At 35.9% G+C, this 25,533-nt stretch overlaps 1 protein-coding gene across 3 annotated transcripts in view; it reads right to left on the bottom strand.

The window, feature by feature from the left end:
• The window catches only part of TNPO3 (transportin 3), a 70,434-nt gene extending 45,306 nt beyond the window's left edge, over positions 1–25,128 (bottom strand). The window contains exons 1-5 of one of the 3 annotated variants that reach the window (XM_017670464.3): positions 24,645–25,126; positions 13,666–13,826; positions 3,268–3,468; positions 2,256–2,329; positions 1,124–1,280 (exon numbers count right to left, since the gene is read on the bottom strand). In XM_017670464.3, coding sequence (XP_017525953.1) covers positions 1,124–1,280; positions 2,256–2,329; positions 3,268–3,390 — 354 coding nt within the window. In that variant the 5' untranslated portion in view covers positions 3,391–3,468; positions 13,666–13,826; positions 24,645–25,126. Of the gene's footprint in view, positions 1–1,123; positions 1,281–2,255; positions 2,330–3,267; positions 3,469–13,665; positions 13,827–24,644 lie in introns of all 3 variants that reach the window. The other 2 variants (XR_005061662.2, XM_017670462.3) reach the window with 2 other exon arrangements.
• Between the last annotated feature and the right edge of the window lie 405 nt (positions 25,129–25,533).

Below are 25,533 nucleotides of genomic sequence, written 5' to 3'. Positions count from 1 at the left end.
GTACTAAAGGGTTAACAGTATAATCTCCAGATGGTTTGAATATAATTTGCTTGTCTATATTTCCTAATTTTCTATACTATTTCTTTAAAATAAAGTTAGTTGAAAAATATATTTAAGTTAAAAGAATACTTTTCCAATAAATTTCTCACACCAAACTGAACATAATTTTAAACAAAATTTTGTTTTTCAAATAAGAAGTTCTATGGTATTGCAGAAGTACTGGAACAAATCCCTGAAAAATAATCTACTATGTTATTGAGAAAATTGAGTTGAACTATATAAAGACCTAAAAAATGAGATGTGGGCTAGATAATCAATTTAATACCATCTAGTTCAAGAACCAATAAATATTTTCTATAAAGGGTCAGACAGTAAATATTTTAGGACTTGCAGACCACATAAGGATTCTGTGAAAACTACTCAATTCTTTCATTTTAGCCTGAAATGACAGACTTAAACAGTATGTAACCGAATGCACGTGACTACGGTACAATAAAACTCTCCTTACAAAAATAGGTGACCAGCCCATAGGCCATAAATTCACCTACACTTCGTCTACAGCATTAAAGCTTCCACCTAATTTTAAAGGAGAAAGGACATAATCATGTTTAACTCTTTTTAAAAAGATGTTGTGGAATTAGCTAATCTATAATTGTGATATTGTTCAAAGGTCAAGTAAAGTCCTGTACCACCTCCCTATCAAAATCTCAATTCATACTTAAGAAAGGGTCCTTTACTTAGTAAAGTACATTTATACATACTTCCCTTAGCATGGTCTTTCATAAGACCCAACAGTTTGCACCATAAAGTAGTAGAAAAAGCAAGGGATATGTAATGAGAAGGCCTGAGTTCAAATTCTGAATTAGCAGTTGTGTAATCCTAAAGTAAAGCCTGTCTCTCATTCACAAGATGGAGATAATACCACCCTAGCAGCATTACTTATAAAGTTGAAAAGTATAATTTCTGAAAGTATTTTTAATTGTAAAGCATCATAAAAATGCCACAGTATTACCAGTGCCAAATTATGCAAAGAAAGATATTTCACAATAACACAACTGAATTACAAAATAACCACCATGCTCTTTGTCCCTAGGTAGAAACTTAGTATTTCAAACCTACTCACCAACAGAGATACCACGGTACTAGAGTAGAAGGCCAAATCTTCTATTATTTCTGTACGCCGGTTAGCTCCAATACGTAAGGAACGGCTATGTACTTCTTCAGGTAACACTGTAAGGATCTCCAGCAGAAAAGGCAGAGAAGTTACATCGTTGCTGTATCTGAGAAAGAAAGGGAAGAGATTTAGAGTTAGAGTCAGAAAATACTTAATCACATAAGAGAAGAAAATAGATAAAAGATTATAGACAGTTGTACACTGGAACATACATAGCCATTATAATGAATGAGATATTTATGTCAGAGCATGAAAGTATGTCAACAATATGTTAAGTGCAAAAAGTGTATGAGACATACACATGTGTGAATAAACACATCAGTATGTGTTTATTGAAATATATACACACTTATTTTAAAATGCTTAAAAGGAAGTCTAGAGGGCTATATAGCCAATCATTAATAGTGATTCCTTAAGAAACAGACAAATAGGTAGAGAATGTTCACTTTTTACATTGAAAGCTTCCACAGTTAAGTTTTTTTCAAGAAACGTGTTAAATTTTTTTAACAAAGACTACATTATCCACATGAAGCCTTTAATGACACACTAGTTGGGAGGTAAAAAGGACATTCACTTTATTTAAAAATAATTTCCTAACCAAAGGCCAAAATGCAAGCAAATACCAAGATTATCTTGCCAAGACCATGAGGAAATGCTTTATTCAAAGTAGCTGGCTCCAAGGATCTAAAAATACCACTGTCCCTTTGACAGACATGAAAAAAAACACATTTAGTAAGAATGTACACTCATGACTTTCAATTTAATACAATCTTAAACATTCTGACAGTATTTTTAACCAACTGCTGACATGTCAAGTTAATGGGAATAATCCACATGGCAATGAAAGACTTTGCTGCAGTTATTTCAAGAAACGAAGTGTGTACATAAATAATGAAAGTCTTTTATGTCCCACATGACTAATTTTTGTAGTATTTGAATTATAAATCATTTAAAAGGTTAATTATAAATAATTCTATGTTAAGAGTTTGGGGAAACAGTCCAAATGTCTACCTATTCCTAACAAATTTCTCTGTGTAGGTTAATTCCAAACGCTAGCATACAGTCAATACAAGTAACTTACTTTTCCACCAATGTTTGCACACAACCCTTCCAGGAAGGCATCTGTAGGGCAAGGTCTGCTATTGCTAAAGCCAGCTGAGTAAGAGAGATTAAACAAATGAATAGAACAGATGAACGGAAATAGGGTTACCATCAATATTAACTGGAAAGCAAAGAAACTAAATTTCTTCCAAAGAATACAACAACAAAAACTGAGAGGCCTGCTCTACCCCTTGCTCCCACAACTATATATATCATGTAAACTCTCTGAGCTAGCTACAAATTGCTGGGACTTAAAAGTTAACCTTTAAAAGTGAAAAACAAAACAAAATAAAAAATTAACAACAAGTCAGAAAGAACATACTACAGATTTTCCTCAGAATATGTCAATACTTACTTTTATTTGGCAATACCATAGAACTTAATGGACAGATAAATTACCGTGCCAAAAGGCCAAAGCTACTGACAAAGTCAGCCCTTTGACTCACTCCTCAAGTAATGGATTGCCATTTCCCTTCTCTCTCCATTTCTCATCTTGAAGCCTTATGCAAAAAGCCTCCTTCCTCTTCAAGGGCATTTCTATGCCAGGCAGAGAACACATGTGAGTATGTATTCACTGAAGCTTCCAGTTTTCCTTTCTAATGTATTTCCTTGTCTAAGAGGGAAAGGCCTGATGCTATAGCTCACCATTTCATTCATAAGTCTTTTACTAGCCAATCAGTCCAGAAAGGATTTTTTTAATGGCATCTATCTAGACCTCTGACCCAAAACAGAACAGTATTTTTATCATCTACAATTCCAACAGTCAGGGAGGCACATGCCTGCTTGTGAAAACCTATACTCATCTCCCCTACTTCTGTTATTTAAATTAGTTTGAAAGCAAACTTCACTCTAAGATTAAATTTTTCACTTTCTATCCACTCACTGTAATAAAGTTGTTAACATCACTTCACATGACCCAAAATGTCAATCAAAATTAACTTGATAAATCCACATGGCAATACAAATTTCCAAATGAGAAGCACAGGATTTACCTGCGTTACAATGACAGGCGACAAGTCTTTCAAGTTCTGGATATGGGTTAGTAATGAGTCCCGTAAAGAGGCATGAGAGTCTGTGGGGAGCTCATAAAATGAGGTCTGAATCTTCATTTTCATGGTCTGTGCAGCAAAATAGCATGATTCAACATCCTGTCGAATCTGTAACAATTGGTCTGAAATCTCCCATGCGTGAACCTGAAAGCAGATCAGACAAAAATGTCTTAAATACTACTTTTCCATGCAATTTTAATGCCATACAACTTCAATACATATATAAAAATATTTAGACCAGGTATAATGAAAAAGAAAAACTGAAAATTACCCACTATTTTAGCCAATACTTCAAACTATGTATTTGTTAAGTCTCTTCAACAAAATCCTCAACTCATTCTAGGAAGATGTGAGAGTTATTAATTAAATCAAAAGATCAAATTCTAATTTGAATCATTAATTGTGTAGGGGAGAGACTATGAAAAAATGTCCCCAAAGCTCCTACTAAAACTAAAATGTCACTGTATAACTTTCAACTGTAATCTACAGGTTGGATGTTTCTTCTCTTTTCCACTTGAAGTAAAAACACTTTTGTTCCCTCTGAAAACAGTCTGTAAGCTCTTTTAATATATCTTTAAATAGGAAGATATATATTTCATATTTGTCTCAACAGTCTACATTTCCATCTTTAGGTCCTGAATAAAACAGGAAAACTATCTTAATCCAAGTGACTTTCACATAGTTCAATCATTTTCTGAGAGATTAAATTCTGCAAAGTGCTATACATGCTACTGAAATCATTTTCCCAGGAGGAAAAAAAAGAATCTATGGAAATGATAAATAGAACAAAAGCATGGAATTTGGTCTCTAACAGCTAGTCAGTTATAAAAGGGTATTTTGAAAGGTAACCTTGGAACAGAATTGTTAAAACTCAATTTCTATTCACACCAAACTGCCTCTTCATGGGAGAAGGCTAAAATGGCCTGGCAATAATGGGACTAAAAAAAATGTTCAATCTTAATTCAGGAATACTGCCATCTATAAAGAGTGATCACAAAGAGTTACCAGTTTCTTAAGAAGATAGAGCATTTTACAAGTAATACATAATGATTCTTTAAGATCATTCCAAAGAGAAACAGGAAGTCGAGAAAGAGAAACAGTAAACAAATGGCCTGTAAAAGTTCCCAAAGTAAACTGAAGAGACCATGAAATTCATGATAGGTTGATCGACATAAAACTCAGTTTTCAATCAAATAAGTTAATGGGAAATAAGCATAAAACATTAACTTCCTTCTAGATAAAATATATTTTATTAATATTTTTGTATTTTTTACCCCTAACACAATGTCACAAAAAAATCTTCCCAGCTACACAGTTTTTAGCCATTCATTATCTAATCAGTAACACAAACATATCTATAACTTAATATGCCATCAAAATATATTTTGCTCAAACTGGTATTTTTAGAAATAACAATAAAAAGATCCTATGAAGCATTGGAATCTTCACAAATGCCCTCATAAAAATAGAGTAAATAGCAAAACCAAAGCTTTGTGGACATTTACAACAAAGCCAGCTGTAATCTAGTTATCTCCAAGAATCCCAAAATATAAGTTGGTTGGGGACAGACCAGTGATGTCTATGAGACCTGTGTAGTTTCAACTTCAGTAAAAGTAGAAACAGAGGGAAACAGGGGACCTAATGGATCTTAGAGCACAGGAATACCAAAACAATCAGCAGGGCAGGTATTCACTGGAAAGCACAGGGAGCCAACTTGACTGTAGTTGAAAACGGTTGAGGTTTTGCCCAATCCAGAAGTAGGTGAGTAGAAGGGGTAAAGTAGGAAGAGGCCTCCATAACGGTTAAGGAAATGGAACAAACAAGCTCTATAAACTCTTGAAACTGAAAAGCAAGGACAAAGGTTCCAAACTGAGAAGAAAGTGCTATAAACAGAAACAAAATTATAAAAGAGACAACTTAGAGACAAAGGAAGAAAGGAGCTAAGAATCTTAGAAATCAAACCACCTCATTTTTAAATACTATCTGAAGACAACATAAAAGGAAACTCTCTGAAGTTGGAAATACTTAACCATGCCTCCCCAAAGTTCAGAAAAATTAATTTCACAAAAACCAAGCAGCTGAGGTCAAATGCCACATAAGCTCTAAAGGGGAAAAAGAGAATAATGAATGGAATAACTTCCTACAAGGAAAGTAGGCCAGAAAAATGTTTTAAAAATTAACCTAAAAGTTAAAAGGACATAGGAAAAAAAAACTGAAAGAGTTCCTCCTAGTGGACAAAGCCAAAAAACCTGGAGTACCAAAATAATTAATGTAGTATTGGATATAATTAAAAATAAAACAAATACCCAGGCTTCAAACTGATGTGAATTAATGACTGGGTAACTAGAGTGAAGTTATCTGTAGGATGTAAGACATCTTTTTTATAGAATAATGCTAACTAACAAATGTAGAAATTCAAAGAGAAATAGAAAAATTACCATTAGACCACCAGAGCAGGTGAAACTTTAAAGAGATATCAAGGTATCTCCCCAAAATATCTATTAGTTACTGTGATGGTTTTAAAATATGTCCACAAATTCTTTAACACTTACATAAGAACTCAAGACTATGCTAGAGAGGCTATGTAGTGACTGCCAGAGAGACTGTAAAGAGACCTAAGACAACATGGAAAGCAAGAAGAGCCCAGATAAGAGTCCAGTCTTCCCGCCATTCCTACCAGTGTGTCAGGCATGTAAATGAAGCCAGTGTAAGAACCTCCAGACCAGCCCATACACCAAATGGATGCCTCATAGAGAATTATCACCCACAGAGTCCTGCTCAAACCGGTAACCTACAAAGTTATAAGATACAATGGGCTGGTTTTTGCTTTAAGTCACTAAATTTTGGAATAATTTGTTTCACAGATCATGAGAACAGACAATCATATATTATGTGCATACTGATTAAAGATCAGGATGCCATAATGACAAGAGAATCAAATCTGTGTGTCCCATCAAGCCTCTTGCTCCAGTTGGCAATTTGCAGGAAATACAGAGGAGAGTAGATCTGCACCATTAGCTATGCTATTAGCAAAATCCAGACTGTAGGAAAACTGAACAGGTGAAATGGCCCAAATTCCTCAACAATTAAATAAGAAAGAGTGAAAACCTGTACATTAAAAGACACTCAAAAGACATATTTTCAAAAAGAACAGCAAGACTGAAGTACAATGTGTAAGAATGCCCACAAGATTATAAAAAGACACAGACAAGGATACAAGGATCAGTGTGAAAGGACAGCAGTTACTTTTAGGGAGAGAAACACGTCAAACAAGACACAAGGAAGAATTCTGAAGTGGCCAGTAAAGTAACTATTTCTTGAGTTGGGTGATAGCTACAAGGACACTACATGCAGTAATTCACCAAGTATTACATTTGTTTTGTGTGTTATTTTTGTATTTGTGTTTAAAAACAAAACAGAACAAAAAAACAAACAAAAAATCCCAAATTATCTATTAAATTGAACTAGTAAGTGTTCCTCCCAAATTAAATGTCAACCCACTAGGTTTAAATTAATCTGAAGAAGTTAATTGAATGTGCAGTGCCATGTGGTGCTTTCATCTTAATGGCAGAAACTAGCAAAAAATATCAAATTGTATAGTTTTGGGTTAACTTCTGACTTAAAACATTTCAACCTCCTTAAACGTAGAGATCCCAAAAATGAAGAGTAGAACCAAAAGTCAAAACAAAACAAAGAAATTTCCTTCTGGAGAACTTGGAATTAGGGATGCAAATATTTACTTTTCAAGTACCTTTAATGACACTTAAATATTTTATTAACATGTCCTTTAATTGCTTTTAAAAATAAAGATGGATTTGTATTCCTAATACGGAAAGATCTCCAAGACATATAACCAAAACTCAAGATGCATCTCTTATAAAATCCTTCTTGTAAAAAATTGTTTTTTTTTTTTAAAGAAAGCATAGTGATGGTTTTTAACACACAGGAGTTAATTTTATATCCTATATGCTCCCTAAACAACCTGAGGCTATCATGCTCATAGCATTTATCAGGTGTTCCAACTTTGGTTATAACATACTAGCTAGCATTATATAAACCAATCTTCCAGCCAAAGACAAGTATACAAAAGATGAATTAAATACCAAAAATAACTAGTTTGAAGACTCCAAAACTACCAAAACAACTAGAACATGAGGCCAGAGATTCCAATGACAGGGAATAGAAAAGCAGAGAGTTCAGCCCAATATTTGGCTCTGCTTTTCCTCTCAAGGCATTTATTTGCCTATCTGAAAGAGGCAGACTACAGGCTAAGAAGCTAAAGAGCTTTGGTCAATCATACAAGACTGGGGAGAGGAATATGAACTCAAAGCCCACCAAGGAAGAGAATCACCAATAAATACTGGAAACTTTCAGCTAGGACCCAGAAAAGGAAATAGGAGACATTACTCAAATACAAATGAAACTTCTCCAGGACAGACCTAATAATGTTAGGCCACAGAACAATTCTTAATTTAAGACTAAAATCACAGAAAATATCTTTTTCAATCACAATGAAGTGAAACTAGAATAGTAGGAAAACTACAATACACAATATGTGAAAATTAAATAATATAATCTTAAACAACAAATAAGTTGAAGAAGGGAAATTAGAAATATCTTAAGACAAATGAAAAAGGAAATACAACATAACAAAACTTTTAAGATGCAACAAAAGCAGTGCTAAGGAAGAAATTTATAGCTATCTACACTTACATTAAGAAAGAAGAAAAAATCTCAAATTAAAAACCTAATTTTACACTTTAAGAAATTAGAAAAACAAAGACAAACTAAACCCAAAGCTAGCATAAGGAAACAATATAGATTAGAGCAAAGATAAATAGAGAATAGAAAAACGAAGATTTGATTCGCAGAAAGATCAACAAAATTGACAAACCTTTAACTAGATTGACTAGGAAAAGAGAGAAATGAAATACAATGAAAGTGGAGACATTACCAGTAATTTTACAGAAATAAAACCTCCCAACAAAGAAATTTGGTGAATTCTACCAAACATTTCAAGTAGACTTAACATCAATTCTTCTCAAACTCTTCCAAAAAACTGAAAAGGAGGGAATATTTCCTAATTCATTCTATGAGGCCAGCATTAGCCTGATACCAAAGCCAAAGATATAAGAAAACTATAGATCCCTTATAAATACTGATGCAAAAATACAACAAAATCCTAGCAAACTGAACTCAACAGTATATTAATGGATTATAAGCCATGACCAAGTGGAATTTATTCATGGAATGTAAAGATGGTTCAACAGACAAAAATCAAAAACATTACATCAAATCAACAGAATGAAGAAAAAAATCACATAAATATCTCAATTGATTCAGAAGAAGCACTTGACAAAATTTAACACCCTTTCATGATAAAGATGCTCAACTAGGTAAAGGAAACTATCTCTACATAACAAAGACGATATATGAAAAGCGTACAAGAAACAGCAAATGGTCAAAGACAAAGATGACCACTTCTACCACTTCTATTCAACACAGTATTAGAAATTTTAGCCAGAGTAATTAGGCAAGAAAAGGAAATAAAAGACATCCAAATTGGACAGAAAGAGGTAAAATGATGTCTGCTCACATATGATATGATCTTATACGTAGAAAACCCTCAAGATCCAAAAAACCTGCTAAAACTAATAGATGAATTCAGCAGAGTTGCAAAATGCAAAGCCAACAGCTCAAAATCAGTTGTTTTTATGCAGTAACAATGAAAAATCTGGAGAGGAAATTAAGAAAACAACTGCACTTTTAACAACATCAAAAAGAACAAAATGGTCAGGAATAAAGCAAGGAGGAAAAAAAATAGGCTTGTATACTGAGAACTACAAAATTTTCCTGAAAGAAATTTAAAAAGACATCAGTAATGGAAAGACATTCTGTGTTCAAGGATTGGAGACTTAATATTGTTGTCAATACTAACCAAAACCTTGAGGACAGTATGCTAAGTAAAATAAATGAGCCATAAAGGACAAATATTGTATGAGTCTCTTTATATGAGGTACCTATAGTAGTTAAATTCAGGGACAAAGTTACAATTTGGATGCCAGGGGTTGAGGGAAGAGAAGAATGCCTAGAGTTACTGTTTTATGGGTACAGAGTTGCAACTGGAGAAAATGAAAATGTTCTGGACATGAACTGTGATGATGGTGTTAAAGCAGTGTGAATGCACTTCATACCACTGAACTGTACACTTTAAAATACACTTTTAACTGTACAGTTAAAATGGTAAATTTTATGTTACTTATATTTCACCATATATATACACACAAAAAGAAAGAACTCAATTTAGAATCTGCTTGATCCTTTCTTAAGAGATATCTGATTTTACTGTAAAGACCTGCCAGAAGCAAAATAAATCATCTCAGGAGGAAAACATAATTTATTATCTATTCAACTTTTCATAAACTATATATCCAATATCAAACAAAAGTAAGACTAAACAAAAGGGAAAAAAACAGACAATAAAAAAATAACCCATCTAGATGATATAATTATCAGATGCAGACTAAAATAACTCTGATGTCTTAGTCAAAGTGATAAAGTTTAATATCACTAATAATGGGACAGACTTCATGTGACTCCTGATATGATTCATTTTTGAGAATGACAATCATCATCCATATAGCATTCTTCCAAGAAAAAATGTTTAAACTGAATACAATCTTGAGAAAACAATCAGACAAATACAAATACTGGGACATACTAAAAACAAAGATAAAAAAGGGGAATGATTATGTTTTTTAATGTCACTATCATAAAAGGAAAAAAATATCCCAGGGAACAAAAGAGACAGAACAACAAACAATATATTATCCTTGACTAGATCCTGGATTATAGAAAATAACATTTTTTAAAAGGCTAAAAATCTATAACTGAAACAGGGAAATTTGAATATGATTGTGTATTTGATAATGCCATAAGATCTTACAAGTGACAATGATTTTAGTTTGTTTTAGAAAAATGTCCCTACTGTTAGAAGATATATGTCAAATGTTTAGGAGTATAGCATTATAAAGTCTGTGATTTATTTTCAAAAGGTTGAAAAATACACACTGAGAGAATATAGAGAGGGACAGAAAGAAAATGGATCACTGTCAAGTTGAGAAGGGTCTATCAATGTTCACTACAAAATTCTTTCAAACAATGAATTTTTCAAAATAAACAGATGGGAAAAAAATCAAATTGCTGATTAATATATTAGGACAAATTGGAGAATTTCCATTAAGAAATGGAATCTATAAAAAAGAATCAAATGGAAATTCTACAACTGAAAAGTACAGCAATTCAAACTCAGAACCAATGGAAGGGTTAAATACCAGTTCAGACAACTGAAGAAAAGATTATTACACTAGAAAATAGGGCAACAGTCAATAACAAGATCAAAGTACAAAGTCAAAAAAGGATAGAAGGTAAAGAATGAGAAAAATCCAAGTGACATGTGGGCTATAGTGAAAAGGCCTAAACACATATAACTGAAGTCCTGGATGGAGAAGAAAAAAGTGGGGCATATGCACTAAAGATAATGGCTAAGAAATTTCAAATCTGATAAAAAACACAAATTTAAGAAGCTCTATAAATCTTAAGGACAGAAAAAAAATCAGACCTTAGCACATCATAGGAACACTGCTAAAAAAATCAAAGACCAAAAGCAAAATCTTAAAGGCTAGAGAAAAAAAGGAACAGCAGTTAGATTGACAGCTGACTTGTCAACAAAAACAATGGGAGCTATGTATCTTTAATGCACTGAAAGAAAATAACTGCCAAATGGTTATTTTATACCCAGCAAAAAATCCTTCCAAAAATGCAACAAAATTAAGGCATTTTAAGACACCCCTCCACCACAAAAAAATTAAAGAAAGGAGCATACATTATCAAAAGACCCACAAAGAAGATAATACTAAAGAGTGTTCTTCATTAAAAATGAAAATAATTGTTGTGGATGGAAACATGAAAATTAGAAAGGAATGAAGAGTAATGGAAAGGCTAAGTATGTGAGTAAATCTCTATGAACACTGACCATATAAAGCAGTATCTTGTGGAGTTTAAAATATATGGACAATATGAGAGGAATTCCATGTCCACCTAATATGCAAAAAGTTGAAAAAGAACACTGCTTTAAAGTTAACAGTAAACAAAAGCAAATAAACTATAAAATAACTTTTCTTAATTGCATCAGAAAGCTGAGGTCTCAAAGCAACCAAGCAGACTGAAATGTAAAAACTGACCTCTCCAAGAAAACAAGAGGCAAGCGCTAAGCTCGTCAGTGGGAGAACAAAGTAAGAAAAATGCAGGGCACTAGATAACCAGGTAGCAAAAATTGAGCTAAGATTATTAACAAACTAATAAAGGCTGGGTGTGAGCTAGCACAAGCACATAAAATCCCTGGGAGACTCAGAGACACAAGGGGAGTTCACAACTAGCTACAGGCTCTTGTCCACAGACCTCCACAAAATACTCAGGAGAAATTTGGGAGTAGGGCAGGAGATCAAAGAAAATCTCCTTTGATGGTACAGTCCTGGAGGAGAGGGGCAGCCTCAACTTCAGAGAAGCACAGAAAGCTCTGACAGGACCCCTCCCCCCTACTGAACAAAAGCCTTCAACTGTGTGGGAAGGCAGCAAATCATTTCACCTTCAAGGCACAGGTTAAGACCCCCTGCTGCTGCAGTAAAAGAAAAATGTTCTTCCTCTAGAGGATAGGACATAAGAGAGTTCTGAGCCCATGACACTATACCAATACCACCAGAAGTCTCCTACCACAGAGGGAAGGACATAAAAATTTATTCTGCACAAGACCTGTGAGATGCAAGGCAGAGCATGAATGCCACAGGGGGGAACAGGATCAGTGAGAAAGCCCCACCAATGAGAATAGTAGACACTGGAACTCCTAAAGACTAGGTGGCCCAGAGCAACAGATAGCAGTCCTGACCCACACAAACAAATACTAAACACATGGTACCCAAACTCCAAAACCCAGAGATAAGGAGAAAATAATGGAGGAATCCTTTTACCTTATTACCAAGGCACCCTTGACTCTGTAACAGCTCAACCATAGAACTCTGTGTTATAATTACTCGGGCCTTTGGTTCATCTATTCTTACAGATTGTAAACTCTTCAAAAGTAAAGAACAAGCTTAATTATCTTCACATCTCTCAAAATCCTTTGGCCATAAGAGGCACTTAAATAAAGTATGTATTAAATTATTAAATACGAAACAAAATGACAGGACACCATCATCTCCTAAATCTATAGCACCTCTCTGTTTTCCCAAACATACAGCCCGTCCTTTTACTAGGCAGCTGAAATACTGGATTAGAAGTGAACTCTAAGAACAGAACCCAAAATGTTCAGAGACGATGGTCAACAGAGACCAAATAAATCAGTTCTTTATGTGTAAAGAAAACAAAGACCATGAAAGGATTTGACATTTCATTCAGAGTCCTCATTTATAGAACTTCATTTGCCCTGCCCAGATTGAGCCTTGGATTTATTTTAAATATGCATTTTTGTTTGTTTTAGCAACAAAAAGCAGCTCAATATTTTTCTAGCTAAAATCTGAAGATTTAAAAACTTCAGAGAAATATCAATGAAGGGAACCTTAAAATCTCCCCAAAATGGGAGTCTTCTGTGGAATGAGTTTACTATAAAATACTACAAATATTTCTGAGAGAGGAAAAAAGTGAACAGCACTTAGCCCCAGGCAAATAAATGAAATATAAAATTTGTGTCTTCTCATGCTCATTATGTTATTATCTAGTTTATTTTTTAACTAAGCTAAAATATAGATGGCAGCTATATGAATTGCCTAGGACAATTCTATGAGGATTGGTTGCAGAAAAAAAATCCCAAGTTGCTCCTTGTGCAAATATATCAAGTAGAACCAAAGTGAAAGAACTGTCTTCTCATTTCAAGCATCCTTTTCTGTCTTGATGCTGCCCCACCCACTGGTCAAATGCGCCTCTTTTGTCAAATATTTGTCTTTGGGATAAGAACATGGCAAACTCTACAGAAACATGGCAAACTGGAATATCACAAAGCTACTAAGTAAACTGTCAGTGAAAAATTACCTGGCAAGATACTGCCAATACTATATATTAAGGGGTCATAGTCTATCACTTTAGTTTGAAACCCAGGGCTGTTTTTAAAGAATTATTGGCACCCAACAAAACAAGTAATCTTGTTTTGGTCACTGACTCACAAAGAAAATGCAACCAATACCCTAGACACTATAGTACATTGCTCACTGTTCTTCCCCTCTGCTAAACTATAGAAAGAAGGAAGGAAGGAAAAAGGGATTCTTTATAAGGAGAGAATAAAGCACTTACACTTCATAGGACTTTCTAGCCACAGATGCCAGGTGCTACCCACTGAAATCCAGGCTTGGACTAAGCTCCACATTTCTGAAAGGACCATCTCAACCGAAGCCTGGGGCTCAGAGTCAGCAGGAGGAAGCTGCAGCTCCCACTAGCAGCACATTTCAAAGAGGCTGCAACAAGAGAACATTTTCCATTTAAGCATCTAATTCCAATCTTCCATTTCACAAAGCAGTAGCAGAACAGGCCTTTATATCAGGCTTTTCAAAAGATATTTCCATGACTATGTGATGAATATGAAGCAGGCTATGGCCCAGCAATCCTTTCACTAACATGCTTTAAGTCTTTCATTATACTGCACAGCAGATTCTAAAAGTACTTGCCCCTTTTTTTCTTTAGTGGTACAAGACTCACTTCTACACCAACAGTTCTAAAACTGCCGGATCAACCAAAATAACTGAGCAGGCCCTCAACAATGCAAGCACATACCCGGATAGGGGCCTAAGGACTCATTAGCTGCCAAGAATTAGAAGCGGATTAGGGCTGCTAGTTAATCCTATACAAAAACTCCTCAAATTAAGCAGAATTACCTCACTGAAGAGAGAGGAACTCTGGCAAAAAGAAGAGGTTCTGGAAATAGAAATATTTCACTGAGATTTGAAAAGTGAAAGTGCCAGGTTACTGTACTTTTTAAAGCATTTCAATTAGTGAATGATATATTAAATAAATGTTGCATTATATTTTCAGATTTATAGTTATATTTAACTTAAATAATAAAATAACTTTAATAAAATATATTTATTAGAAGAAGGAGAGACTACTTCAGAGCACAGAATGAAAACAACTCCTTTAAAAAAAAAACCTACCAAACAGTGCAAAGTTTTAGACACATGCCCTCTAACAATGTGGTATAGAGCTAAAAAATCAGTTTTCCAAATTAGGAACAGTCATTTTCATGAGATAGGTAAAGAAAGAACAAGGCCAACTTACCTGAAATAGAAAGTAATTTTTAAAATCAGTAAACTATCTTAAGTTTTTGTATCTAATCCTTTATGAGAATTTTACAAATTTAAGACAAACTGCTAGATCTGGTGGTTTTTGTAGCAGGGAAAGAAAATGGTTTGAGGAAGACTAAGAAGAACTATAAGCTATGGGACTCAAGAGATTACCGTCACTACCTAAAATGGTATTTTTTAAAATAACATTTTGCAAGGTGGCTTGAAATACAGAAACCATGAAGAAATGAAACAGTAGGTATTAACCTTCACCAGCAGTAAGGAGCGAACAACTCCCACTTCCAAAAGCACTGTAAACAAAAAATAATCATCAAGTCCCATGTAAGCTCTCATAATACCCTTGTATAATTTTTCTAGAAGCAAAAAAGCTCATTTATAGAGACAAGTATAGCCAACTTAACATTTTCACAACCATCTCCATAATAACTAAATGGCTAATTAAAAGGTTGATATTTTTCTTAACAGAGGGAAAAGATTCTTGGCTAAAAATAATTCTTTAAAACATCATAAGCTGCTGGAATCCAGGAGAAATACTTCAACACTCTTTAAGTCAACTGTGGAAGACTGCAGTGCCCATATACATTGTTCTAGCACGATCTCAGTGAGAGGAATCAGGAAAGACCAAACAACAGCACTGCACATGGTGGTCTCCTCAATGTCTGATGACACCCGAGTGTTTCTGGGACAAGCATTTTCAAACAATCGGATGCCATAAGATTTCTGTCAAAGGAATTTTGGCTCAAATCTGTAGTTATCAGTCACCCATAATATGGTACTGAGAAATCTTGCCAAAATTTTTCATTACAAGTGTAAAGAATCCCTATCCAAATTAATAACCCTCAGTCACCTTTGCACATGAATATTAACCTCAAGAGTGGCCCCGAGAAAAGATAAATAAACTTGGATCCATAAAATCAACTTGGGCTTGGAGTCAGTAAAGTAGGCATTTGTTGGTAATCACTTCACTGTAGTCCTCACAATTATACTAGGCCACTCTGTTTTCTAAGTAGAAAATGCCAAGCTTGAAACCTTTTCATTTGAAGCAAATGGCAGCCAGTGTGAGGGATTCCTGAAAGCCAAAAATAAAGGAAATTTATTTCCTTTAATCACTGCTTTCTATTCCTGCCTATCTGAGCAAGTTTTATAACAATTCATATAGATCAAAGGAATGAGAATATTAAGCTTACGTTAACTCCATGTTCAAGATTCAAGTTTTTCGACTTTATTAGAAATGTGAGATGTCTAGCTTAAGTATTGTAAAAAAAAAAAAAATGCACTGAAGTGTTAGGGAACTCTGAATGCTGATGTAAAAACATGTATTTTCAAGGCTAGTTCCAAGTATACTGTTCTGCTTTGGGGCTATCTGTTCACATGATACCACACTATGGCTGAGACAGAAAATATAAGCAAACAATTACTACAGAGAAAAAACTGAAAAGAACTGTGCTACTAGCTTGAGAAATAAATAAGTAAAAACCATAATGTAAACTATTAACAGAAAATTTCTTACCAAGAGAAAAAAGAAAGAGTTTCATAATATTTTCATTTTGGGAACTCTACCAAAAAGATGAAAATTAAGTCAGCACTTTTAAGGGATTCTGCATGCCAAGTACTACAAAATTACCTCCTTTATCAATACTGTGAACTTCAGTAAAGAGAAATAAAGCTGCTCTCTGGGTCTTCACCAGTACAGCAGTAAAACACTCTATGGTAATATTTCAGTACCAGGGTACCAGCTAGCTAGGAAAATACAGGAGAGATAATCTGTGCCATCTCAACTTCCTATGAATTAAATTTGTTTTTCAGTTCAACAGAGCTTAAAATTCTATAAAATTTGGAAAACAGTACGGCAGTTCCTCAAAACAGAATTACCATATGATCCAGCAATTCCCCTTCTGGATATATACTTGTTAGAACTGAAAGCAGGGTAACATTACTCACAGAAGCCAAGAGGTGGAAGCAACCCAAGTGTTCATTGACAGATGAATGGATAAACAAAATGTGCTACACACATTATTATTCAGCCTTAAAAAGGGATGAAATTTTGACACATGGTACACCATGGATAAGCCCTGAGGACATCATGCTAAATGAATAAGCCAGTCACAAAAGGACAACTACTTACATGAGATACCTGAGTAATCAAATTCAAAATCTGAGACCAAAAGTAGAATGGTGGTTGCTAGGGGCTGCAGAGAGGAATAAATGGGGAATTAACTGTATTTAATGGGTACAGAGTTTCAGTTTTACAAGATGAAAAAAGTTCTGGGGATGGATAGTCATGATGGGTTGTACAACAATGTGAAGTACTTAAAGCCAATGAACTGTACACTTAAAAATGGTTAAAAGGGTAAATTTTATATATATTTTACAGCAATTAAAAAAAATGAAATTCTGACACATGGCACAACATGGATGAACCCTGAAGACATTTTACTAAGTGAAATAAGCCAGACACAAAAGGGACAACTATTGTGTGATTCTACTTATATAAGGTACCTGGAGCAGTCAAATTCATTGAAACAAAAAGTATAATAGTGGCTGTCTGGAGCTGGAGTGAGGAGGGAATGGAGGGTTATTGTTTAACAGGTACAGAGTTTTAGTTTGGGAAGATTAAAAGGTTCTAGAGATGGAGGGTAGTGATGGTTGCACAACATTTGAATGTACGTAATGCAATTCAACTGTATACCTAAAAATGTTTAAATAGTAAATTCTGTATTATAAATATTTTACCATAATAAAAAGTCTATAAAACCTGTTTTCTATTTTCCTCATAAACATCAGTGCAATTAACATGAAAGACTTAAAAATACTTGAAAGGCTTTGGAAGAAAACTGTATTGTAATTAGAAAATGCAGCAGTGTCCTGCTTATTTTATACCCTGAACCAAAACCATCAATTCTAGGCCAACACTTGGGAAGACAAGAAATAAACTAATCTAAACATGATGGATGCCACCAGATAACAGACCACCATACCAACGGAAATACCATCACAAATTCTCATTTTCAGGCTCCAATACACCGACGACATAAAATATCAGTATCTGCACTGTCTAAGACTTGGAATGTGGCAGTGTAAATAAATAACTGATTTTAACTTTTATTTTAATTAATTTTAGTGTAAATAGTTACAACAGCCACCTGTTTAATGGCTAACATTAGATGACACAGCCAGACTGGCAAACTCTGGGACAAAGGTCTTTGGTTTTTATCATTTGCTTATACATTCCCAGTTTCCAGCAACACAAGGCATCCAGTATTCCTATATTCACTGAACTAACTGATACACAGAAGTTGTATTGGAACATTTTCTATTTTCTATAAAGCTTTCCTTTCAAAAGGATGTTATGCTCTAAGGATCTCTTGACTGGGAGATGAGAGCGTATGCATATAAAAATGCCTAGATTTTTGGATAAATAAAATCAATGACTGCAACTGTTAGAGAAAAATCAAAGGACTCTAGGTTTTAGACCTAGGCTAATGGGTCAAAAAATTCCAAAGAGGAAAATGGTTAGGAAAGAAGTTTGAAGCTAATATTTCATGGCCCATGACCTTCCTTATATGATATTTAGAAGAAAATTCCCAAGAATATGTGACAAAGTATAATAATGCCAACTTAGTCCATCAAAGCATGATTTGATTTCATCTGATTTATGCTTTTCTTTTCAGTTTCCAGATTGAACCATAAAACTTTTGAGGTAACTTCTAATCCACAGACTATCTCTGTAAAAGCAGTCTCCTCTTTATAAACTAAACTACAAACTTAAAACAAGTAAGTAGGATAATTCATTAGTCCTGCAAAGAGATGGTCTTTCCTTCCATTGCTTTCTATACTGTCTACTAATTTTGATTACTGGAGGTGGAGAAATGAAATACTAAGTGTTCAGAACAGCCCATTGTTAGGCTTCCCTTAAGATCTGTCTCCTGTCTCAAAGTAATTTCCTTTTAAAGCACTTTGAAGATTCAGTGATACCCGCCTATCACATAAAACAAAACCATGACTTCAGGTTGTTTCCAAGAATTTTGGTGGAAAAAAAGTTTAGAGTAACCTATATAGATTCAGAAAATAGCTGTTTTATACAAATATTAAACAAAGAAAAAAGGATGCTAACTTATAGCATGGGCTGAGCCATATCCAAATTATATATTTATACCAAATGTATTGTCACCAGGTCATTAGAACTATACTAAGTGACTCTAAGATTAGTAAAGTGTGGAGTGAAGGGAATTAAGGATAACAATTTTTCAAAATGGCTTTTTTTTAACATACCAGGCAAATGCTGTTCCTTGTCAACTGAAAATTGAAAATTAAAACATTATGTTTGTTACTGCATAGAACAGTTTAGTGACTTACTTAGTCTACTTCAAGAAAGCCTTATTGAGTCAAAGTTCCTCCCCCTTCCTGTACCCAGGTCTTTATAGGTATAAAATGAAGGCAATATAAACTTATCTCAGAAAGGTCATTTTTTTAAGAAAGGATGAAAAGACCGAAAACAGAGCAACACAGGAGGTTGAACAATATTGTTTACTTTCAATTACCCATGGATACGGCGGAGGGAAGCAGCAAAAACAAGTGAAATTCATACAGAAAGATTTTAGTTATCCAATTGTCCCTCTGGAAGTGCCTACAAACAGTTCTATTGACTCAACAAACTTTTAAGGGCCTGAGTGTCAGGCATCTGGACTGTTTTTCTTAATAACCATGGTTTATACCTTCAACTGTATATATAAGATTATAAAACAAATAAAGGGATCCTATAGTCTAGTGGGAGAGACAAGAAATATCTTCAAAAAGATTTTTTTAAATTGTTAAGTGCAATTAATTAAAGGGCTCTACACGTTCAGTGGGAGCAAATGGCTTTTGGTTGAAGAAAATCAGGTAAGACTTGAAGAAAGTATAATTTAGTTAGTTTAGGTTAATTAATAGTTAATTTAAGTTAGTGAAAAGATGGGTTAGTTTCTTCATTTGAAGACAGGATTGGGAAGTGTAATAGTAAAAGCACAGAGGTAAGTAAGAATCAAATCATAAAAACGGACAAAGGTAGCATTCCCTTCCCCCCAAAACAATTTGCTCACTATGGGAGATACTCCAGCTGTTTGAATGCTGGTGGGAAGAACCCAATAAAGAGGGAATCTGAAGATGCAAGTGAGACACAGGGTAACCAGAAGATGAAGGTTCCTGAGAAGACAGAAAATGAGACACAAAGCACCTACATTTGACAGGAAAATCAGCTGAATACATCAATGCCAAAGTTTTACCAAAGAGTTGATGGTATATTTAAGAGAGTGACTAGAATGATGGACTTTCAAATCCAAACTGGATAGAGAGATAAAAATGAGACCTAATATAGAAAAAGTAGGGGTTAGTCAACTGGAATAAGGTTTTGAAGAAATTCAAGAACTAATGCAGGGACTTCTGCTCAAACTAAACTGACTGAACACATGTGTTTGCCCTCAGGTCCCTCCCAAAAATCCACTAAAATCAGAGTAAAGACATTTTTTTTAAACGGGAATTGGGGGGAAGGACCCACAAGAATAAAGAGGATGAAAACATTCTTTAACAAAACTCTATGGAAACTAGAAAGCTAATGGATGAGTGTTAATTGTCTTAGGGAGTTAGAGAAAGCTGAAATTTATCTAGGGGTAGGGAGGGAGGTCAGGATGAAAATGGGGAGGCCAAGGGAGCAAACTGATTCACGCTGCAAAATCCCAGTTAAGCTCAGGAGTTAGAAGTACCAGGTATACCTCAAGGTAGATGCACAGGTGGAACAGAAACAAAGGAGTGGGTTCAAAACCTGTATAAGCAGTTAGACTCCTAGACTTGTTTCCCTGACTGAGCAGGCAGGCTACTATCTTCCCACCATCACAGAAGACTCAAGGTTTATTTTGCAAAGAGTGAAGTAAATAAAGGGGCTTTGGACTCTTGGACAACAGACTCACCTAAGAACAAGAAAACCATAGTGAAAATAGGAGATGAAATTAACGCCTACTTACTTAGCGGTGAGATCTATCCCCTGGGCTTTCTTCTACCTGACACCAGCAGCATATTATAACCCCCAGGCAAAAGATCAGAGGACTACCAGGGTAAAAGTGGTCAAAGCAAAAAGACAGACAGAAAGATAATGAGAGAGAAGATGAAGGTTCCCTTCTCTATTATGCATCACATGAGGGAGTAATCCAAGAAAAGATCATGGGATCCAGGATTCAGCACATCCAACACAAGAAAAAGGTGAAGGAAATACCCTAGGATAGTGTTAAATAAGAGACCCCAGAGCAATAATTATGCAACAGATCTGGAGAAAAATCAGGCCACATTGGAGCAGGGGAACAGACGGCTCTCTGGAGAGGTTTCTGTCCATGAAAAAGGGAAACAGATTACCAGTTTGAACGTACCAAGAAGATATTTACACTTACAGAGAGTTTGGGATGAATTAATGTATATGTAGAAGATGAAGCAAAAATGAAAAAAAAAAAAAAAGGGTAAAGATTACCACCAGAAGAAGTTGCACAAAAAAGTTAACTGTTACCACTGAATTTATATGCTACATGATTCACCATGTGTACTGATTTAACCAAAACGGTGATATAACTATGCTAGACAGGATGAAAGGAAGTGGAAGGAGCCTGAATCCTCATCTTCCCTAGAAGGATGCCTATATATAACTGTTCTTTTTCTTACAGAATTTCCATTTTATAATTTTTTAAAGTTCTTAAAAGAACTAATGCATCAAATTTTTATGTTTTAAAAATAAAACTTTGATTTTGATAAATTTAAATTACATAATATTTCAAAAAATAAATATTATATGAGGTTGAGATTTCTGAGCCATCAAACTGGAAGAAGAATAGGTTGGAATCGGAGCAAAATGTCTGAGTTAGTGATTTGAGGGGCTGGTGACTTTTTAATAATGACAAGATCAAGGTGTGGCTGTGTGACCAGGCAGCTGAGTTAGTGATACGCGGGTGGATGACTTTTTAGTAATGACAATATCCAAGATGTGACTGTGTGACCAGGTATCTGAAAAAAGTAAAGGAATTAAGAGGCCAGAGTGTTAGCTGAACTGTCAATCCAGATGCTGACGTTGCCTAAAAATTATGTGTGCCTGATTGGGGATCAACAGTGGTGAGGCTTAGAACCTCACCCTCTCTGTTTTGAGAGAAATCTGCATCCGTGGATGTTTTAAGGCCCTTGTCTAGCTTGGATTAACACATAGTGTACAGGCACACACCTGATCATCTACAATTGCTCTCTTACAACACTAAACTATGTTTTCTACCTTTATCTTGCATCTACCTACCACTTCAACATTTTATTAAAAATAAAAATAATAATAATAATAAAGGGAGAAATGTGGGATCCACATATAAATCAAGTATAAAAATCAAACGAATATTCATATCTGACCTGATTGTTTATAAATCATAATGCGTGATCAAAACCGAAAGTTTCTGTGATGAATGCCCTTGTACTATTCACCATGTAAGAACTTATTCACTATGTAAGAATTCGTTCACCATATAAGAACTTGTTGGTTATGCTTCAGAAGATTGGAGACTGATGAGAATTAGGCTTGAGATGGATTAATGATTGTGTATTTGAGCATTGACCCCCCTATACAGAATTTTATCGTTGTTAACAACCATTTGATCAATAAATATGAGAGATGCCCTCTCAAAAAAAAAAAAAAATTATGTGTGCCTGTGCTAGATATTTTCCAGGTCCATTTTTTCACCCATTTCTACCATGTTTTCTGCCTCAGTATGATGACTGTATGGACTGTATCAATAGGTACCCACTGGGTTTGCCCAATGGGGGAATCCTAAGAGGAAGTCAGAATAATAAGGTCAAGATATTTCTTTCTCCAGCCCCCTTCCCTGTAAAGTCACCTCATGCTGTGTCAACCAGAAAACTATGGCTCCACTCAAGTGAGCTAGCACCATACTTCCCTTGAGAGTCTGCTAACCACTTCCTCTCCTACCCCTTTTGGCCTAACAATCTGACTACAGGTTACTACACTATCTCTTGTGGCACTACCTTATACCTGCAAAGGTATAAATAGTACCTTTATTTAAAAAAAAAAAAAGCCCTCCTGAAATTATCCTGAAGTGTGCCATCTATTCCTGTTGGGATCCTGACTATAAATAGTGATAATAATGATGATGGCAATGATGTAAGGTTGTTACAGAAAGCAGTGGAAAGCGAGAAAAGCAACTACCTTTAAATAACAATTACTAACATATTTTGAGGTCTAGGTTCCAAGAACTTTTCTAAGCTTTGTAGACATTAACTCATCTGACCACAAGTATCCTATGTGACAAGCAGAAATTGTTCTCTGGTTCACATCCACATACCAATGCTTAGCACAGTTGCTGCTACATGCTAAGCACTCAAATACTGATTTAAAATACACACAATAAGCATGTTTAGTAGGGACACTGACTTTTGGTATAATGTAGCATTTCTCTTATTTATACTCTGAAAACTATACATAGATCAGGGGCATGTGGCTCCAAAGATCTTACTCACTAAATAAGATTATACGTGAATGATTTTGAGTAGCCTGCACTTTCTTGTTCCTTTATCTTCCCATGAAATTATCCAGGACTTGAATTTCCTATTTTTTTATGAGTAATAGTCAAAGCTGCAAATATTTAAATTTTGATTAGGCACTTGCAACCTAGGGGATGGTTAAAATCACAGAGCATCTTTAAGCACCAGCTATGAATTTTAAAAAAGAAATGAAAAGGGAGGGGCAAATGAAAATATACTTGGGAATATAATATGCAAAAATAATAAAAGTAAAGTAGGCAAGATCACCAAGTATACACACTCACACAGAAATAAAGCACTGAAAATGTGAGTATGAAAATTAGAGGAGACTGCATAAGATATGTGAATTAAAGAATGAAGAAATACAATAGGTATAATATGTTGAAATTAAAACATTCACTGGATGCTCACACAGTTATATGGAATAATCAAGGCAGCTACGATACCTGTATTTTATAAAGAGCCTAAAAGTCAGGGGAAACGTAGGTTACAGAAACAATATGCAGCACAGTAAGAACTGCAAAGATTGTCTGAAACCAGAATTGCTGTTTTTCTTAAAATTATGTTGCACTCCAAAACATGAGGAAAATTAACATGCGTAAGAATCTAGAAACCTGACTCCAAGAAGGGACTAGCGGTTACCAAAGGGGTAGGGTGGGGGAAGGGGATTGAGGGCTATTATGATTGGTACACATGGTGCTTGGGGGTGGGGTGGGGTCACGGGGAAGACAGTGTAGCACAGAGAAGACAAGTAGTGCCTCTGTGGCATCTTACTACACTGATGGACAGTGACTTCAATGGGGTATGGGGAGGACTTGATAATATGGGTGAATGTAGTAACCACAATGTTTTTCATATGATACCTTCGTAAGAGTGTGTATCAATGATACCTTAATAAAAGAAAATCTAGAAACTGGAGAAGTTTTGAGAATAATGGACTTGAAACTTGAGTGAAAAGTCAGCAACGAACAGTGAAGTGTAAAGCTACAGCTGGGAAGGAACTCCCGGACACCAACGCTTGGACGTCGAGGGGAGACTGATAAAAAGCATCCTAATGTGGAAGCTTAGAATAAGGCAGGGAAAGAACTTGGCTGAAGGAAGACAAAACGGAAAAGACAGGGTCTGAAAAGTAGCAAGAGTAAAACTTAAAATAGGACCAGATCGATGCCACAAGCGAGAAGTACAGGACCTACAAATTAGATTCTACGGGGTGGGGAAAGGGCCAGTTCGCGACCGACTAGCAGCGACTAGTTCCCAAAGAGCGGCGCAGATAGATGTAGCTTCGCAGCCCCACCCCGTGGTAGCAGCTCCTTCCTAAGGAGAACCTCACGAGGCTAACCGCGAGGCTCAAGCTCTAGCTCGAGCCTAGGTCCCACCCCTCCCTTGCCCCGCGGCGCCAAACGGCCACTCTGGGCCCCTCACCGAACGTTGCAGTTCCCCAAGCCAAAACGAGGCGCGCTCTTTTCCGCTGGGATCTGGGTCGTGGTAAAGCGCCTGCACTGCCTGGTATACGAGCTGCAATGTCGGCTTTGTCCCTTCCATGGTGGTGGTGTTGGTGGCGGCGGCAGCGATAGCTCTGGCTCTTCTCTCGAGGCTTCTCCGGTTGCTCCGCCTTTACACTTCCTTACTGTGTTGGCCACGGCCGCTCCCAGACTGGCGCCATCTCCTCTTTGGCCGTTACTAGGGTAGAGGAGTTACCCGTGGAAGTTGCCCCCTCGGAAACAGAGGTTAGATCGTATGCGGGTTCCTGGCTTTTTCTCCGATCCTTCCACTGAGTCCAAACTTCTGAGTCCAGACGTTGGTGCTCGCTTCCTCACCCGCTGACTTCCACTCAAAAGTCTGTATCAGCGCGACACCATTCACGTAGTGTACCTGAGCCGCGATAACCCGGACCGGAAGCTGTAGCACAGATAACTTCGGCACGCTTCCGCCTGGTGCAGTGCAAACGGCTTCCCGGCACGCCTCCTCTTGTCTCCCCGCCCCCTCCCGGAAGTGGCCTGCCTTGGTCCGGGGCAGGGAAGAAGCTTGCGTCGGGGGCAGGACTGCCTTGGTCCGGGGCAGGACTGGAGCTTTAGGGCTAACGTGTGCACCATACCTGAGCCGCTTTCCTCTCCTTGGCAATGGATTCTATGTCTTTCCTCCCGCTTCCGATTTATCCATTCTCTTCAGAGAATCCTTTCTGATCCCTGTGGACAAAGCCGGTCAATTAAACCATCCATTGAGTGTCCACTGTTGTGAAAATCGAGATTGATTTAGGAAAGGTTTTTTATGGAAACTCCAGTGGAAAAGAAAGACACATGATCAAATAACT

The sequence above is a fragment of the Manis javanica genome, chromosome 6 (assembly GCF_040802235.1).
Source record: "Manis javanica isolate MJ-LG chromosome 6, MJ_LKY, whole genome shotgun sequence".
Classification (NCBI taxonomy): domain Eukaryota; kingdom Metazoa; phylum Chordata; class Mammalia; order Pholidota; family Manidae; genus Manis; species Manis javanica.
Note: the sequence above shows the minus strand (reverse complement) of the source record. Positions and strands in the feature narration are given on the sequence as shown.